The sequence below is a fragment of the Sorex fumeus genome, unplaced genomic scaffold, assembly GCF_029834395.1.
Source record: "Sorex fumeus unplaced genomic scaffold, SorFum_2.1 ptg000029l, whole genome shotgun sequence".
Classification (NCBI taxonomy): domain Eukaryota; kingdom Metazoa; phylum Chordata; class Mammalia; order Eulipotyphla; family Soricidae; genus Sorex; species Sorex fumeus.
In genome coordinates this window covers 13,510,528-13,530,235 of record NW_026606086.1, presented here as the reverse complement: position 1 = coordinate 13,530,235, position 19,708 = coordinate 13,510,528, and the positions used below count along the sequence as shown (strand labels likewise).

General features: G+C 36.5%; 1 protein-coding gene across 1 annotated transcript; it reads left to right on the top strand.

Moving 5' to 3' along the window:
- Nucleotides 1–14,370: 14,370 nt before the first annotated feature.
- Nucleotides 14,371–15,321, top strand: LOC130024644 (olfactory receptor 6C2-like). The gene has a single exon (XM_056115343.1). The coding sequence runs from the start codon at nt 14,371–14,373 to the stop codon at nt 15,319–15,321; it is 951 nt and encodes a 316-aa protein (XP_055971318.1).
- Nucleotides 15,322–19,708: the final 4,387 nt, after the last annotated feature.

The following is a 19,708-nucleotide window of genomic DNA, read 5'->3' as shown; positions in this document are numbered from 1 at the left end:
GACCCCATCATATTCAATCAATAGTTTTCCTGACCAATGTCACTTTTGTCCCAAAATTCCAAACAGGATCAGACCACCATCTCCTTCATGCAAAATTCTACTTCACGGAATGGGAAGAAAGGGTTGCAAAGTTTAAGAAGAGAAAGCCCAGAATGACCACCAAATGGGAGCTCATTGGCACAATTGTGACAACTTTGGAAGATGCCGTCATTGACAACACTGATGAAGAATGTGATCTACTGGTTCAACTCCTCCATGATTGTGCAAGAAACACACAGAGAGAGATAGCCACAAAAAGATGCCTGTCTTCGAAAACTCTCGAGATCATTCACCAAAGTGGCTTGGCGCAAGTCTCAGGCAACCAAAAGTGAATACCCGAGCTCGTAAAGCAGTGCAGAGAAGTGATAAAGGAAGACCTAGAAGAGAGAAGAGCAGCAGTGCTGGCAGATGCGGCTGAAGTCAGAAAAAGCATTCGCAACACCTGCCATTCCTTCTCCAAATAGAAGACCAAGATGACTGCCCTCCGATGTCCTGATGGATCTATCACATCTTCCAGAAGGGCAATGGACAAGATTACCCATGACTTTTACTCAGATCTCTTAGATAGCTATGTCCACCTGCCCACATACCAAATTCCACATGATGGATATGTTGTTCCCAATGTTATCCCTTCCAAAATGCGACATGCAATTTCGTTGGTAAAGAAGTGAACAGCACCTGGTCCAGACAAGGTCAGACCCGAACACCTGAAGAACCAGCCATCAGTACTCATCAATACACTGGCTCAGCTCTTCACACACTACCTGTCTGAATGCAAGGTACCGTCCCAATGGAAAACCAGTATATATCACTTGATCACTTGACTCCCCGTTAATCGTCCATTTGCTCGAGCAGGCACCAGTAACGTCTCCATTTGTCCCTGTCACGTGCTAGTGTAGCCCAATGGCATCTGTTCGCTCTAGGAACATGAAAAGCCTCAAACTGATTGTTCATGATCTTGTTGACAAAGTCTGACCATCTGGTAGGTGGGCGGCCATGCGGTCTTTTGACATCCCGTGGAATCCAGTCGGTAACAGTTCTAGTCCAGCAGTTGTCTTTAAATCTCATTACATGACCAGCCCATCAGATTTTTGACACCTTGGCAAATGAGACAGCGTCCCTGATTCTTGATCATCAACAGAGGTCAGAACTTCGGATTCTTTCACTCATTTGAGTGACACGTGATATTCCAAGCATAACTCTTTCAATTCCTCTTTGGGAGACCCAAATAGCGTTCTCATCCTGTTAGCTTAGGACCCAGGTCTCTGAGACGTATGTTAATGCAGGAAGAACAGTGGAATCAAAGAGATGTGCCCAGAGCCGGAGGTTCTTCATCCTCTTAGCTATTTCTTTGACGCTCTTGAAGGCGTTCCAAGCCGCTCTCTTCCTCCTGTGCAGCTCGGGTGCCAGGTCATTTGTCATGTTGACTTCTTGACTTAGGTACACATAGCTGTTGCATTTGGAGATGGTCGTTCCGTTGAGAGCAAATGGGGTGTCAGGAATGAGGCTGTTTCTCATAAACATTGTCTTCGTAAGATTGAGTTTTATTCCGGCATTTCCACACTCACAGTCGAAGTCGGCCAGCATTTGTGCCGCTTGGCTAATGTTTGGTGTTATTAAAACAATGTCATCAGCAAAGCGGAGGTGGTGTAGTTGCGGACCATCTATCTTCACTCACATTCCTTCCCATTCCAGTCATTGCATGATATACTTGAGGGTAGCACTGAAGAGTTTTGGTGAAATGGTATCACCCTGCCGAACCCTTCTCTTGACATCAATGATTACTTCTTTGTAGAAGGGTGAGATCCTGGTAGTGAATCTGTAATACAGCTCACGGAGGATCTTGATGTATTAAGCTTGAATGCCCTGATTGGCTAGGGCTTCAATGACCGCTTCCATCTCAACAGAATCAAAGGCCTTCTTTAAATCAATGAACATTAGACAGAGCGGCATCTTGAACTCCCGAGAAACCTCAATGAGCTTGTTTATCGTGTGGATATGGTTGATGGTGCTGAATCCTTTGAGGAACCCGGCTTGCTCGCATGGTTGTCCTTCATCTAGTGTTTTGCCAATCCTATTTAGGATGACTCGAGTGAACAATTTGTAGGGGACAGACAATAGGCAGATGGGGTGATAGTTGCCAATGTCATGGATGTCTCCCTTCTTGAACAGTAGTACAGTCCTGCTGGTTGTCCCTTGGGACAGAAACTTGCATTCAGACAGCGTGTGAAGATCCGAGCCAGTGTACTGATGAGTACTGATGGCAGGTACTTCAGGTGTTCAGGTGTTTATATATAAAACATATATATATATATATATATTCCTAAAAGTGGTATTACAGGGTCATATGGCCATAAGGCACATGAGAAAAGGTTCTACATTGCTAGTCATCAGGGAAATGCAAATGGAAACAACAATGATATATCATCTTACCTACAGAACCTGGCGCACATAAAAAAAATTGCAAGATCAACCAGTTTTGGCAAAGACGCAGAGAGAAAGGGACTCTCATTCATTGCTAGTGGGAATGCCAACTGGCCCAACCTTTCTGAAAAATATGGACTTTCCTCAAAAAACTAGAAATTGAGCTTCCATATGACCCAGAAATATTACTTCTGGGAATATATCCCGAGGGTCCAAAAAAGCACAGTAGAAATGGCATCTGCACTTGTATGTTTATTGTAGCACTGTTCACATTAGCCAGAATCTGGAAGCGACTGAGTGCCCAAGAAAAGATGACTGGTTAAAGAAACTTTGCCATATCTATGTAATGTAATATTATGCTGCAGTTAGAAAAGATGAAGTCATAAAATTTGCTTGTGAGTGGATGGACATGGAGAGTTTCATGCTAGGTGAAATGAGTCAGGAAGAGTGGTGCAGACATGTAATGACTACACTTATTTGTGAAATGGAACGTAACATAGTATGAGACTAACAGGGAAACACAGTTGAGACAAGAGCTAGGAGGATTGCTCTATGGGCGGAAGTTGGCCTCATGATGGAATAGAAGGCAGCTGGGTAAGAAACGGGAACACTAAGTCAGTGATGGTTGAAGGGATCACTCAGGATGGAGTTGTGTGTTGCAAATAGACAAAAGGCCAAACATGATGTCCTCTTAGCATCTGTATTATAAACCACAATGTCCAAAAGTAGAGAGCTGATAAAAAGGAAGGTGCCTGCCACAAAGGCAGGGGTGGAATGAGATAGATGTGACAGGAAGGATACTGGGGACATTGGTGGTGGAAAATGCATATTGTTTGAGCGATGTCTTTCAATCATTGTACGACTGAAACTCAATCATGAAAGCTTTGTTACTGTATCTCAAGGTGATTCAATAAAAAATACATTAATAAAGAGAAGTGACACAATGACTGTATTTGAGGATATTAGGCACTTTGTTAGTGTTAAGTTTCTATAAGTTTGTGTTTCAACAGCCTCAGTGTTAAAGTTGTCCTAAACACATTACTGAAACTGTAATAAAAGTATAATTATAAACAGGCATACTGCCCATCAAATCAGTGCAATGTTAAGGAGCATGCAACAGATCCTAATAGAATCACAGGCATCAAAAGATTCACAGAGTATTTCCAGGTGAAATCCAAGAAGCTTTTATACACCAGGGGATAAAAAGGTAACCCTGACACCACAGGGGCCTAGCAGTACTGCATCCTCAGGTTCTTGTATTGAATTACTAGTCCTTGTATTTAATCTAGTCCTGGATGACTGAGTATTATGCAAACACCTTGAACACCACATGTGAGGCTTAACCCACCCCCCCAAAAAAGTATAGGCATTTTATTGACTCTTCCATAAGATTTGTGCAATTTTTTCAATAATGCATCTACCCAATAGCTCTAAATTCTTGCTCGAGTAAGTAAAGGCCCTCCCGTTGATCATCGATTTGCTTGAGCGGGCCCAGTAACGTCTAAATTCTTATATTCCTTTAATTACTCTGTAGATCATACTATATAGAAAGTTGTTTTTCTTTTAGATTTAGTTTTGTTTTGAGACATCTGATTGTGCTCAGGGCATTATCTTGGCTCCTGAAGTCAATCCTGATGATTCCTGGAGAACCATATGTCCACATGTGGTATCCAGGATAAAACTGGTCTGCTGTGTAAGAGATATGTATATGGTCCTGGTTATAGTATAAATATATATATAATATGTATAATTTTAGAGCCATTCCTAATAGTCCATAAGGCTTACTCCTAGCTCTGCGATCAGGGTGAGCACCTGGTAAGACTCCTATGACCCATTTGAAGTGATGGTGATTATGCCCATAAAGGGCTCATAAAAGGCAAATCTCTTTACCTGTTTAACTATCTCTGCCACCCGATCTAGTATGTACTTATTTAGAAGTAAACTGGTAACTATGTCTTCATGATATAATTTTGGATAGCTTTATATGTATGCAGTTTTTGTACTAAAATTGAGATATATTCTGTTTACACTTTTATATCTGAGCTTAAACGATTCCAGAATTATGGGTTTTCAACTAGGAATTGTTAAATCCTTGGAACTTATAATTTCTTCTCTCCAAGGACATGGTCCCCAGTGATACCTTTGTTGGTCTTTGCCAAATTTCAGATCTGTTTCGTTAATGTGAAGTTTGGTCACCAAGGACCATTCAGTTATCTACAGAGGGACTTACATGTTATAAGAGATAAGAGTAAACCCTGAGACCTGTGGCTGTGTTGTGCCACTTCTCTCCTTCCCCATCCCACCACACACACACACACACACACACACACACACACACACACACACACACTTTATCATTGCTTAAAGCTATCAGATTATATCTATTTCTGTATGTTATAAAGATGACTGTCACACTTCTAAAGAAACATTCTGCTTCAGTATTGGCGTATCATAAATTATTTCTTAGATTGAAAGTGGAATAGGCTTGTTAAGACTGATTGTTTATGGCAGTAGTAACTGAAAATTTTGAGAGCACATTAATGTGAAAACAGTGTAGTAACATGGAGAGACACTTATGAATATATAGAATTATCAGGATCAGGTGTTTTACTAAAGGCTTTATTATCTTCAACACTTAGGTAAGTATACTAGTATTTTTAATATCAGTTAATATTTATTTAATGTTCTTGTTTCTTGATCTAAGTAAAATATCTTATGGCCATATTTATAAAAATGGGAATAGAAGTCAGATATCTCCATAAAACATAATGTTTGCTGTTATTTTGTTCTAAACTATTGGAATATAAACGAAGAAGTTTCCATAGGTATATTAGTTGCATGCATTATTAAAGTTGAGATATTTCCTGTTTATTTTTTCTTTAATTGCAAGATTAGTACGTTCAGATATAGTTCTCAAGCGTGCTTTAAAGTGAATCCAAGTTTGTATGTGTAACAGATTAATTTCTTAATTAAAAAGAGCCTGTTTAATCATGTAACTTTCAACAATTCATTTAACTATATCACTTTATCCTCCAATTAGAATCCAAAATAAATACAGTATTATAATTAGGATTTACTCTATTAAGTAAATGTAAATATTAATAGAAACAAACAAGAAAATATATATAATTTTTATATAATATAGAATTATATGTAAATATAATATAAGATTAGTTTACTTTATCAAATCCATTATTCCTGTTTGCCACCCATGATAAGGAATGTTGAGTTAAGGACATGACTTAGTGTTCAAATGACATTCTTAAGAATCTGAGGGAATAATAATTTCCTCATTTGTTTTAGAACATCAATTACAATGGAGTCTGAGGATTTTGAGTTTACCAAATGTTTATTCTCCTATTGAATTAGTGCACGTATCATTGATGCTTATTTATGATTTATAAATTCATTCTTATTGATAGAATGTCACGACTCATCTGCTATTCACTTGATGGGGGATCGCTGTATCACCGCGTCATTGTCCTCCTGTTGTTCATCAATTTTGCTCAAGCGGGCACCAGTACCGCCTCACAACAAATTGTGAGTTGTGAGACTTGTTACTGTGTTTGGCATATCGAATACGTCATGGGTAGCTTGCCAGGTTTTGCCCTGCAGACAAGATACCCTTGGTAGCTTGCCGGGTACTTTGAGAGGGGCAGAGGAATTGAACCTGGGTCAGTTGCGTGTAAGCCCTACCTGCTCTGCTATTGCTCCAGCCCTTGATGGGGGATAAAAAGGAATAATTTAGGCACTGAAAGAACATCATTTAGAATTCTTATGGGTGTAATCTAGAGTAAATGTCCATAAGCTATAGTAGCACTGTAGCACTGTCCTCCCATTGTTCATTGATTTGCTTGAATGGGCACCAGTAATGTCTCCATTGTAAGACTTGTTGTAACTGTTTTTGGCATATTGAATATGTCACGGGTAGCTTTCCAGGCTCTGCCATGCGGGCAGGATACTTGCTGGGCTCTCCGAGAGGTGCGGAGGAATTGAACCCAGGTCGGTTCCCTGTGCTACAGCTCCAGCCCTTCCCCTGTAACCCTCCCTTTTACCTTCCCTCATAACCCTCCCCTGTAACCTTCCCACAAAACATCCCCCTATAGCCCTCTCCGACAAACCTACCCTTATAGCCCCCCACAACCCTCCGACTATAACCCTCCCCTTTACCCTCCCCTGTAACATTCCCCTATAGCCCTCCCCCATAAATCTCCCCTTTACCCTTCCCTGTAACCTTCCCCTGTAATCCTCTCCTCAGAAGCTATAGTAGAGTTAGCTAATGATAGTCTTAGAGTTAAATTTCTATGTTAGCATGGATACATGATATACTTCATTTTCTGTTGACTATTAGAAATATATTCCCTTGTCATGTGCTGCATAAGAATGCTTAGAAGAAATTGGAAAACTGATACCTCATACTAAAAATTGCACAGTCTTTGTCCTTAATTGCTTAATCACTAGCAGATATAGGACATTTACAGTTACCAAAATTCACCTGTAAATAATATAGGAAATTAAACAACAGTCATAGTGGTTTTTGTTTAATGTGAAAATGTAGTGGCATAAATTTCTGAGTAGCAAATTGAAAGTAAGAAACCTGAAAAGAATAATACCAGAAAGAATAATTAGAAATCGATATTTTTTACTTCTTATATGCCAACATATTCTGTGTGCATTGTTGTAATCAATCCTTTTAAATTTGAAAAACCAGCTGTTGCTGACTTGTGAAACTGATGAGTCAGTTTCAGAAGCTGCAGAATATAAATTGATCATCCTGTTTTTTTAATAACACAATCGTGAGATTTGATAACATTTCTAAATAATGTTAAACTACTTATCTAATTGCAGTATATTTTATAAAAAATAAAATTCAAAATTATTTCTTGGTGTTCAGTAAAATTTTTAAAAGACTTAAAAGATAAGACTTTTGGTCTATATGGGATTTATTAAATTTATCTTTAATATTTCCAGAGATTTATAGGGGACACTGAATGTGTTGTTAGAAATAAAGGTACTGCGGAAAAATTGGTAAATAAAATTTAACAACATTGTTTGAAATTCTAGAGCTATAATTAAATCACCAATATTGGGAAAAACTATCCCAGTTGACACCTAATATAAAGGTATCAACAGGAATCATGTGTGGTTCTATCAATCATACATCAGGATTTGTTTGTGTTGGGAAGTTTCTAATCCTATTTTGTGTTTCTTTGTATTCTGCACAGGAGTAAAATCATCTGCTTATCTTTTACTTTTTGATTCAGCTCACTTAGCATGACGATTTCCAATTTCATCTAAGTGACAGAAAGCTGCAAAACCATTTTTTCTCACAGCAGAATAAAATTCCATTGTGTATCTATACCACATTTTGTTTGGATACTGGAAACATTAGTCCATTAAACATAGATATACTTATTTTCAGAATAATTTTTTTGTGATCTTGGAATAGATTCCAAGGAGTAAGATAGTTTTCTATTGGTAATGTTCTGAGAGGTCTCCAACCTGTTTTCCAGTAGTACAGAACAGTTCCGCCAACAGTGATTAAGCATTTCTTTTTCAACACATCCCACATACACTTAGTATTTCTGTTACTTTTCATTTACACCAATTTTGCTGGATTTAGGTCATATATCACTGTTTTTATTTGCACTTCCCTGACAGTCTATTACATGATGAACATTTTTCTTTGTCTGTTGACCATGTTTCGAGGGAATGTCTGTTTATCCCCTTTCCGTTGTGAGTTTTTGGCTATTGTTGACCTTTGAAAGTGCTTGATGTATCTTAGAAATCAGCCCTTTGTCTGATGAATGGTATGAAAAGAATTCCTCTGAATCAGCAAGCTGTCTTCTTATTTTAAATATCTATTTCTTGTAGGACTGGAGCGATAGCACAGAGGTACGGCATTTGCCTTGCATGCAGCCAGCCCGGTCGAGCTGGGTTCCATTCCTCTGCCCCTCTCACAGAGCCTGTCAAGCTACAGAGAGTATCTCACCCGCAAAGCAAAGCCTGGCAAGCTCCCCGTGACATATTCAATATGCCAAATACAGTAACAACAAGTCTCAAAATGGAGACGTTACTGGGCCTGCTTGAGCAAATCCATGAACAACGGGAGGACAATGACAGTGATTTTTTGTAGAGTGCAGATTTTTTGTTTGCTATATTTCCGTTAATTTATTTCTACTATTATTTACTTTGTTGCTGACATTGCATCATTAATGAGTCCTCGGAGAATCAAAATGTTGGAAAGTCTGCTTATCCTTTCCTACATGTATTTGGAACATACAGGTGTGTAGTATGTATAAGTAAATCAAGTGCATCATTTCATCTTGGTATGAAATTTGTAAAACATAAGAGAGGGGTCTAAATTCATTTATTTTCCTATGGCTCACAAAGGGCTGGGGAGATAGCACAGCAGTAGGGTGTTTGCCTTGCATGCGGCTGGCACAACGGACCCGGGTTTGATTCCTCCTCCCCCTCGCAGACCCCGACAAGGTACCAAGAGTATCTCACCTGCTGGCAAAGCCTGGCAAGCTACCATGGTGTATTCATATGCCAAACACAGTAACAATTGTCACAATGGAGATGATACCGGGCCTGCTCAAGCACATGGATGAACAACCAGAGGACAGTACTACAGTGTTACAGTGGCTCACAAGATTTCTGAACATATTTTGTCAAAGAGGCTCTCGTTGGTCGACCTCATACACAAATTCACTATAAATCAACTGTTTCTATGTTTGAGCATTTACATAAGGGCTTTTATTCATTTCATTGTTTTGGAGAGTGTGTATTTGTTCTAGTTTCAGGAGACTTTGATTACACAGATTTTCACTTAAAAATTAAGTCTCCCCTACTTTTTTTTCAGAACTATTTTGGTTATCTTAGTAGTTTTATTCCTTCAATTGAATTTTAGATGTGTTTGTTTATGTCATTAAAGTATGCCATAAAATTTTTGATGTAGATCATGTTGCATCTGTTAATTACTTGGAGAAGATGGTCATTTGAATGATGTTGATCTTCCCACTCTATAGCAAGGGGTATACTTCTATTTTCATTGGTCCTCTGTTTTACTCAGAAATGAATTATAATTTTCACTAAATAGGTTTTTACGTTATAATTATATGGATTCCTAGATATTTGAGGGGTTTTGTTGTTGTTATTTTTCATAACAGAGAAGATTCAGATCCAACTCCTTGGATCCAAGATGGTAAAGAAGTTTATCACCATTCAGAGATGACATGAGGGGCTGGAGCAAAAGTACAGCAGATAGGACCATTTCCTTGCACATGGCCAACCTGGGTTTGATACCTCTGGCATCCCAGATGGTCTCCCAATTATGTTGGCAGCAATTCCTGAGTGCCAAGCCAGGAGTAAACCCTGAACACCGAAAACCAAAATAAACAAAGAGAGCATATTATATATAGGAAACTGTAAACACTTCATTTAATAAAACTCCTAGAAACTGTAATTATAGAGAAAGAAAATTTCAAATGTATCCCATTGAAGTAATTGTTATTGACTGCCTTCAAAATGTTTTACTTTAGCACTGTTCTCCCATCGTTCATCGATTTGCTCGAGCAGGCCCAGTAATGTCTCCGTTGTGAGACTTGTTGTTACTGTGTTTGGCATATTGAATACGTTTCAGGTAGCTTTCCAGGTGACACACTCTTGGTAGCTTGCTGGGCTCTCTGAGAGGGGCAAAAAAAATTGAACCCGGCTAGGCTGGGCTGGCTGCATGCAAGGCAAATGCCCTACAGTTGTGCTACTATTTTTAAATAAAGGAAACATTTTTGTTTATGCAAATATTTTTTACATTTATACTCATTTGTTTCATTTAAGATTCTTTGAATTTTTCGTATATCATTAGAGATTACATTCAGAAATATATTTTACTTATATCGAATCATGCAATTTTACATTACATATATAAAACTTTTGGAATTTTGCACTTCCTTTAATAATTGTTACTAAATAATGTATAATATTGTAGATTCATTTTTAGTACCCTGTACCCTGAAAGTTCTTATACTGCCTTGCTTAGAGTATTATTATATTTTTAAAAAATTATATATTATTTCATATTCCTTTCTATAGTGTTTGAAGTTTCCTTTCGACTCCCTGCTGAAACATCTCTTTCTGATTAGTTTCATACTAGCCATTCTCACAGGTATGAGCTTATATTTTATTATTTTGCTTTGCTTTTACCTTATAACTAATCATAATGAGCTATAGTTTATGTTTCTGGTAGATACCTTCATATCTCCTTTGTCTATTCAGTTATTTCCCCATATATCAATAGCCTATTTTCTTGTGTATTTTTGTAAATTTCATAAGTATCTTTAAAACAAGTCTATTTTCAAAAGCACATTTATCAGACTATTTTCTCCCATTCAGTAAATTTCCAAAAAGGTTTACCCTAATACAAAAGAATCTTGCTTTTACACTTATTATTAGGGTTTGCTCATAACAGCAGTGCTAATTTAATTATTGTAAGTAAAAGTAAAGTAAAGTAAAGGCCCTCCCGTTGATCATCGATTTGCTTGAGCGGGCCCAGTAACGTCTCCATTGGAGACTTTGTTGTTACTGTGTCTGGCATATCGAATACTCTCGGTAGCTTGCGGGGCTCTCCGAGAGGGGCGGAGGAATCAAACTCGGGTCAGCCATGTTGGCTGCGTGCAAGGCAGACGCCCTACCCGCTGTGCTATTGCCATTTTATTTAGAATAATATAGATAAAAACCTTTCCAAATAAGAGAATGGCCTTTACTGTTATGCTAAATAAAAGATACACTGAATGTTGATAAATTAATTTTCATGTTGATATTTTTAATTATTTTTGTTATAAAGTTATTTTTGTTAGAATTACATAGGTTCAAATTTTTAACTGCATTTAAAATTTAGAATAGATTAAAGGCATTGATATGGAAAGTTATATCAATAATACAGTGAGATAATGCTATCTGCTATTATATAGAGTTGATAATAATTCCAATGACTTTTTTTTTTGGCCTTTTGGGTCACACACCGTGATTCACAGGGGTTACTCCTGCCTTTACACTCAGGAATTACTCCTGGTGGTGTTTGGGGGACAATATGGAATGCTGGGAATTGAACCTGGGTTAGCCACGTGCAAAGCAAACACCCCACCCCACTGTATTATTGCTCCAGTCCCATAATGTCAATGACTTATTAAGATAAAACTGAATGTGTTTTATCCACAGCAAGAGAGTGAATCAATAAAATGTGAGCATGATATGCATATGTATAATATATCACCTTCAGCTATATGGCGATACATATATAATTAAAGAGATGAGTCAAGCACCTCAGTTTGTAGGTGCTTGACTAGAAACTGCTCGACTACACATACCTCACAACAGTTTGTACTGATTTTTCACATTACTCAAACATGTTATTTTAGCAGCTTTCCAGAAAATCTCCCAGGTATTAAATCTGTAAATCCTCAAGTTCAAGTGTTTCAAAAGTCAATAAGAAAACGTTTATATTTATTTGATAATGAAATACAGTCTGGAATTAATGAATCTGTATACTGATGCAATGCATTACAAGAGTACAAATACTTATTTTGTGTTTTAGTAATATAATGTTACCACATCACATCTACCGCCAAGTTACCAATATCTCTCTTTTGAAGTATGAGTTTAGTCTACGGCCATACAATGAATGCTCCCAATCTTGTCTGAAGTATGAGTTTATTTGAATACATAACTTTGAATTCTCAATTCTCTAATGTGGTATTAATTAGGTTGTTCTACCTGTCTTGGAAAAGAGATCCAGTTTCCCAAAGAATACAAACGGAATGATCTCTCCTATTCCCAAGTGACTGTAAACCCTGGCAGATTTTCTTCTTACATACTGAGGTACGAACTATTTCAACACTCAATTTAAACTATTTTAAAGTGAAACTATTCACATTTCAGGTAAATTAATTTGTATTTCTATCAAAATTATTTTATTTTATTTAGTGAGGGAGAAAATCTCATGGTCTGGGACTAGCTTTGGAGATAAAGGCATTAGGATACATATTATAATGATTAATGATATTGTCTGAGGCACAAAAACAGAACAACTTTTGTTATAAATTCAAGTTAAAGTTCTTGTTCCAAGGTTTCAATAAGATTCTGATAGTTATAATAAAGATACACATATGGAAATTAGAGATAACAAAGCAGCACTACTGCTTTCTCTCTGTTAGAAATGTAGGGCAATAGACTTTTTTTTCATTTTAGCATACTAAAAAATGCATGAAATAAGAAATATTAGTGGTGTAAATGAAGCAGTATTTCATAATGAGCATGTAGAATTTAAGTAAAATAAGAATTTTCTGAGCCCACTTTTCATTAGTTAGAATGACCATGAATTAAACACAAAATTGAACTCCTGCGTGTAGTGAATGTTTATTAAGAAGACAAAAAAACAGATAAGGTAAAATAGAGGAAAGGTGTGATAAATACAGTGAAAATAAGTAGGGAGAAGAAAATCCAGAAACAAAAATGAAACAAAAAATCGAAACAAAAAATAAAACTAAATGAGGATATGATGCAAGCAAAAAATATAAACTATCATGAAGTATAATGGAAAATGTCAAACAAGGGAAATCTAAAATACAGTGCCTACTTTATGGTTTCATTTTCACCATAAAGAAAGCACCTACTAAAAATAACAATAGGATACTCCCCTAGAAACATTCTAGGAATCTAGGAGTCAGCATGGCTTGTGGACTGATGGTTTAAATTTGAATCAAGCAGTCTCATTGAGAACATTATTTTACTACTTTGGTTTTTCTAGAAACTATATCATAGACTGTGGAGGACTGATCTGAAAATTAGAAACAAGAAAACTGCAATCTTTTTCCATTGAAATTAGACCATCTGTTAATCCCTAGAATAAGTAGAGTGAATACGTTTTACTTAGACAAAAAAGAAATGAATCATTAAACAGTGAGCATAATATATTCAGTTGTCCACATAATCAGTGTTTTATTCTCCATATCATCACATAATCTATACTCTATTTTTATATAAGAAACAAAATTGATGGGTTAGTGAAAATAAAACACAGTATGATCATTCCAGTGATCTATAGAAAATATCTAAAGATATGATTATGGTGTACAAAGGTATGGTATGTATAGCTTATTTGTAGTGGAAAATATATATCTGTTTTGTAAGATAAGCATCAACAAATATTTTGTGTTGAACATTGTCAGTGCATGAGTCATCTATAAAAATTACTTCAGGTAAAACAATAAAATTCAGCTAATAACCACAGGTAGAGTTCATAGAACCACATGTGGCACTGTGGAGTAACATAGAGTTGACTATAGAAAAGGCAAAACCTTACCTGCAAGAATATATATCCAATTTCCCCAAAGTAATTAGTGATAAGATATGCAAATGTAAACATATACACATAATTATTTACATTAGCACTGTAGCGCTGTTTCCATTGTTCATCAGTTTGCTGAAGTGGGCACCAGTTACATATCCATCGTGAGACTTTTTACTGTTTTTGGCATATTGAATACACGGCTCTGCCATGCGGGCAGGATACTCTTGGTAGCTTGCAGGGCTCTCCAAGAGGGACGGAAGAATCGAACCCAGGTCGGCTGCATGCAAGGCAAACACCCTACTGCTGTGCTATTGCTCCAGCCCATTTACATTATTACCATTCGAATACACGTACTCATGAAATTTTAATTAATAATTTGGAAAGCTAGTCTTAAACCCGTTGAATGTCATGTGACTATCTCAAAGTACATGAAATTCAAAAATAGTCAAGCCAAAGAATATACACATTAATTGACATTTCTAACTAAAACCCATTCTTTTCCTTATCCTGCTCTTATCTCTTTCCATTTTACACATAGATTAAGGTAGAAGAGAGGAATGAGAAATCACACAGCAATAACCACATTCATCCTCCTGGGATTGACAGATGACTCACAAATGCAGATTCTACTTTTCATATTTCTACTTATCAACTACATGTTGAGTGCTGTTGGAAACCTTACCATCATCATTCTCACCTTTGTGGATACCCACCTTAAAACTGCCATGTACTATTTTCTGCAAAATTTTTCCTTCTTAGAAATCTCATTCACATCTGCCTGTATCCCAAGATTCTTGTACAGTATAGAAACAGGAGATAGAACCATTACCTATAACGCTTGTGTAACTCAGTTATTTTTCACAGACCTATTTGGAATAGTAGAATTTTTTCTTCTGGCAACTATGTCCTATGATCGTTATGTAGCCATCTGCAAACCCCTTCATTATATGACAATCATGAATCCCATGGTCTGCAAAAAACTTGTCTCTGGCTGTTGGATAATTACACTGTTGCTCTTAATACCACCACTAGGCTATGGACTGACACTGGAATTCTGTGACTCTGAAATCGACCACTTTGTCTGTGATGTTAATCCTCTCCTGAAAATCTCATGTTTTGATACAGAATTCATAGAGAAGTTGGTTCTTTTCTGCTGTTCATTTATCTTACTAGTGACTTTCACATTTGTGGTTTGGTCCTATGGGAGTATAATTCACACGATTCTTGGGTTCCCCTCTGCTCAGCAAAAGATAAAGGCCTTTTCTACCTGTTCCTCCCACATGATTGTGGTTTCCATCACTTATGGCAGCTGCATCTTTATCTATATCAAACCTTCTGCAAAAGATGAAATGGCTACTAATAAAGTCGCGTCAGTATTCGTTACTTCAATCTCTCCCATGTTAAATCCATATATTTATACTCTGAGAACCAAACAAGTGAAAAATGCCTTGAATGACTTTCTAAAACGACTACTTTTCTTGGGGCCACAAAGATTTCACAGAGGATGAGGAACGTGCCTTGCACGTAGCTGATCGAGGTTGTCCCAGGAGCAGAGTTGAGAGTGATTCCTAAGAAAGAAATCAAGCAGTAAGTCCTGGGCACTTCCTGCTGTGCCTCCTTAAAAAAAGCAAAAAACACACACAAAAACACCCCATACTGTTCTCAAGCAATTAAGAGCATGGTATTCAAACATGCAGCAAACTCAAGTCCTATGTATTTTGTCCCTTTGCAATCTTTCTGCATTTTATACCTATGAAGATCAAGTCACTCATCTCCATATACACTAGCTTCTGTGATTAAAATGCAAAACCATCTAAATACAAATTATTTTATGAATCAGTAATAATATTCCCATATATTTATAGGCAGTATGTCAATAGAAATGATTTTCTGTCTAGTCCATATCTATTTGTCATACCTATGTACATGCATAAATACTAAATAAAAAGTAACTAACAAATGTTTATAATTATATAAAAGTGAATAAATTTTAACTATCAAAAATTATTTAGAAATAAGCTCTGATTTCTATAATCTCTACAAAAATTTTTTGTTTTAGAAATGTTTTATTAGCATTGCTGTGACCTAATTACCTTTTTTCAGATGAAGTTTTTGTCTTGGAGTTCTCTGAGAGAAAAGAATTACTTATTTTGGTTTGTTGTGTGTGTGTGGTGTGTTTGGTTCTTTTTTTTTGGTATAATGTGGTCAATGACCTTATCTCATATTTCCATTTCTAGCTCTGGTTGCTTTGTTGTTATTTAATTTCTTTTTTTTTTAATTTCTTTTTGGATCACCCCAGGCAATGCACAGGGATTACTCCTGGCTTTACAATCAGTAATCACTCCTTGTGGTGGAGCCAGGCGAACATATGGGATGCTGGGAATTCAACCAGGGTCAACCATGTGCAAGGCAAACACCTTACCTGTTGTGCTATTACTCCAGCCTCTTAATTTTATTTTTTTGGTGCTACCGAAGCAGTGCTAAGAGTCTCACCCAGTACTCCTAACAATACTGTTCAGGGAGATGTAAGCCTCTTGGTTCAGTGATCCATAACTTGATCACTATTTCTGTGGTCTATTTAAACCTACCTTATATCATAGAGTTTGCCTCTTGATTTTATTATATTTTTACAGCATCCTTAATTTCAAAATTTATCTCTCGCCATCAGAGTAAATTGTTTCCTCCTATCATTTCCTTCTAGTTCAGGGTTCAAGCAATATGACAGCTGGTAGTACAACTGTCTTGCATATAGTGTTAATTTTGGTATTTTCTATGGCTAGAACAGTTTATTGTTTATTGACTAAAAAATGACACTAGTCCTAATAACAAATTCTGTCCTGCACTCAGCAGCTACTGGGATTTTTTCTTTAGTTACTTCAAGAAATAACACATTTCTGAAATTCTACAAATGTCGAAAGATTATATATATATATATATATATATATATATATATATTGCTTTTTGGGTAACACCCAGCCATTGCACAGGGGTTACTCCTGGTTCATGCACTCAGGAATTACTCCTGGAGGTGCTCAGGGGACCATTTAGATGCTGGGGATCGAACCCCGGTCAGCTGCGCACAAGGCAAACACCCTACCCCGCTGTGCTATTGCTCCAGCCCTAAACAGATATTTTTAAGTGATGTTCGTAGTACAAATATGTCTCTCTAGTGACCAGCACTCAGTGTTCGTTTAAATTCTGATTGTGAAATAAAAAGTGTAATAAATATAATATTGAGCCTCAGAATTTGTATATTTAACAAGTTTTATGTCCTTTAAGATATATGCTATAAAATATTCTATAATGATTCATCACAAAGTAAAAAGTAAAGAGACTATAGAGATAGAATAGGGAGCAATGTTCATGCCGTGTACACAGACAACCCTAGTTCAATCCCCAGCACCACATATGCTCCCCTGAGTACCACCAGACATGAGCCCAAGTGCACAGTCAGGAGTAAGTCTTGTGCACCACTCAGTGCAGCTCGAATACAAACAAAAAATAAAATAGTGCACATACTTGGTTTCTATTCTCTCAATAGTTGCCTTATTTTATATAGTGCAAGATAGTAGAATTCTAAGGCATTTAAGCTTAATTTTAATGATGAATCTGCATTTTGTTCCAGAAGGTATCAAACAAGATGATGGGTATTAGTGTAATGGGTAGTAAAGCTACACTTGGGTTAGATTTATTTTTAATAATAAATTGAATAATAGTATGTAAAATATTAATGGTAAAATGATGATGTGGTTAATGATTTCATCTCATATTCCTTTTATTGATCTCTAATTTCTTGGTTTTGAAATTTTCTAACACCTAATTGTATCTTTGCATGCTATTTAAAATGCATGCCATGTTGGTTTATGTAGTTAAAACTACAAAATTCCTGGCTTCAACTCCAATATATTCATTTTCTAATATTTCCACTTTTATTGGTGTAAAATATTAATGCTTATTGCCAATTTTAAATTGGTAATAGAAATGCAGGAAAAAGAGTCCTTCACACCAAAGAGTCATCATATTCTCCAAATGAGATAACAAATTGCTAATTAAATATTTTCTATGGGGAATTATTATTTTTTTAATTTTCTTGATTCTATGCCCAACGGAGCAAACTAGGCATGACAAAAAAATACAAAAATATTTCTGAAAATAAGCACAGTCAATGACATAAATTACCCAAAGAAATTTTACTTACAATAAAAAATTTATTTATTATATTTGAATTCAATGTAATTTATATCTAATGTGTGATGTCTAAAACACATGTAATACCTGGTGTCTAATGTGTAATGTCTAGGAGATGTGAAGTTATTATAAATATGTGAGGGAAATCCTTCTTTTGAAGACCCATCCAATTATTTGTTAAATTGCCTGCATTCCTTTGTCTCTCTTGTAATAAAGTCCTTTCTAAAAATATTGTGTATATGTGTATATTTGTATATATTTATGTATTTACTATTTTAGCTCTGATGAAATTGTACAGATATTAGTCTCTTACTTTGCATATGGCCAATTCATATTAGTTCCCCAGTACCCCATATGAACACCAAATAAGTTGTATGCTCTACCAATAGTGGGTGTGGCTCTATAGTAATTTTTAAAAACTTGATATGGGGTCATGAATATAGCTCAAAGAGTGCAGCACATGGTTTTCATGCTTCAAGACCTCTGATAGTATCACTGGCAATCTGATAACTGATAGGTGTAAACATAGTATTATATTGTCAAAAATCCACTGCCAGGACAATAATCAATATTTATCACTAAGAAAAAAATTCAACTATGCACGGCAAAATATTTGTTATTTTGGGTTTTTTTTTTCTTTTCGGTTCACACCTGGTGATACACAGGGGTTACTCCTGGCTCATGCACTAAGAAATTACTCCTGGTGGTGCTCAGGGGACCATATGGGATGCTAGGAATCGAACCCGGGTCGGCTGCATGCAGGCAAATGCCCTACCCGCTGTGCTATCACACCAGCCCCGAAATATTTACTTTTTTTATTAAAAATAGAAGTATTAGTTGAATAGTATAGGGTGACATTAAATTTATCATGTTTTAATTTATTTAATTGACCAACAAGTCAAGAGTGGAAATTGAACTAGTTTTGTTATCTGTTCAGAAATGCGCTAATAAATTTGGTGTCATATTGTGTCAGTACATAAAGTTTGGGCTGGAGCAATATCACAGCGGTAGGGCGGTTGTCTTGCATGCAACCAACATGGCCGACCCAAGTTCGATTTCTCCGCCCTTCTCAGAGAGCCCGGCAAGCTACCGAGAGTATCTCGACCGCAGGGCAGAGCCTGGCAATGCTGAAAGAATATGCATGCATGAAATAAGCGATTTTTCTTTTGTGTATCAGTACAAACTGAGTGTTAATTAAGAACACATAAAAAAATAGAAACGATTGAAGTCTGACAAATATAAATCATATAAATTAGGGGGGAAAAGGAAATCCATGAAGGAAAGGTCAGAAACAGAAAAGCTTAAGAATGAGAAGCTGGGGCTTGAGTGATAACATAGTAGGTAGGCATGAGCCTTGCATGCAGCCAACCCAGGTTCGATTCCAAGCATCCCATATGGTCCCCTGAGCACCACCAGGAGTAATTCCTGTGTGCAGAACCAGGAGTAACCCCTGTGAAACGCCAAGTGTGACCCAAAAAGCAAAAAAAAAAAAAAAAATGAAGATCTGATGCAAGTGAAAGGAACCAGAGTATTCGTAAAATGTAGTGGACGATGTCAAATTCAAGGAAAAAGTAGTAAAATGGCTAACTTTAATTTTATCCATAACAATATGAACAAATAAAAAATAAAAATCTCAAGGAACTTCCCATTCAGCACTCTGAGATACTAAAAACCACCCCCTGTAACAGTCAGCTTGGTTTGTGGACC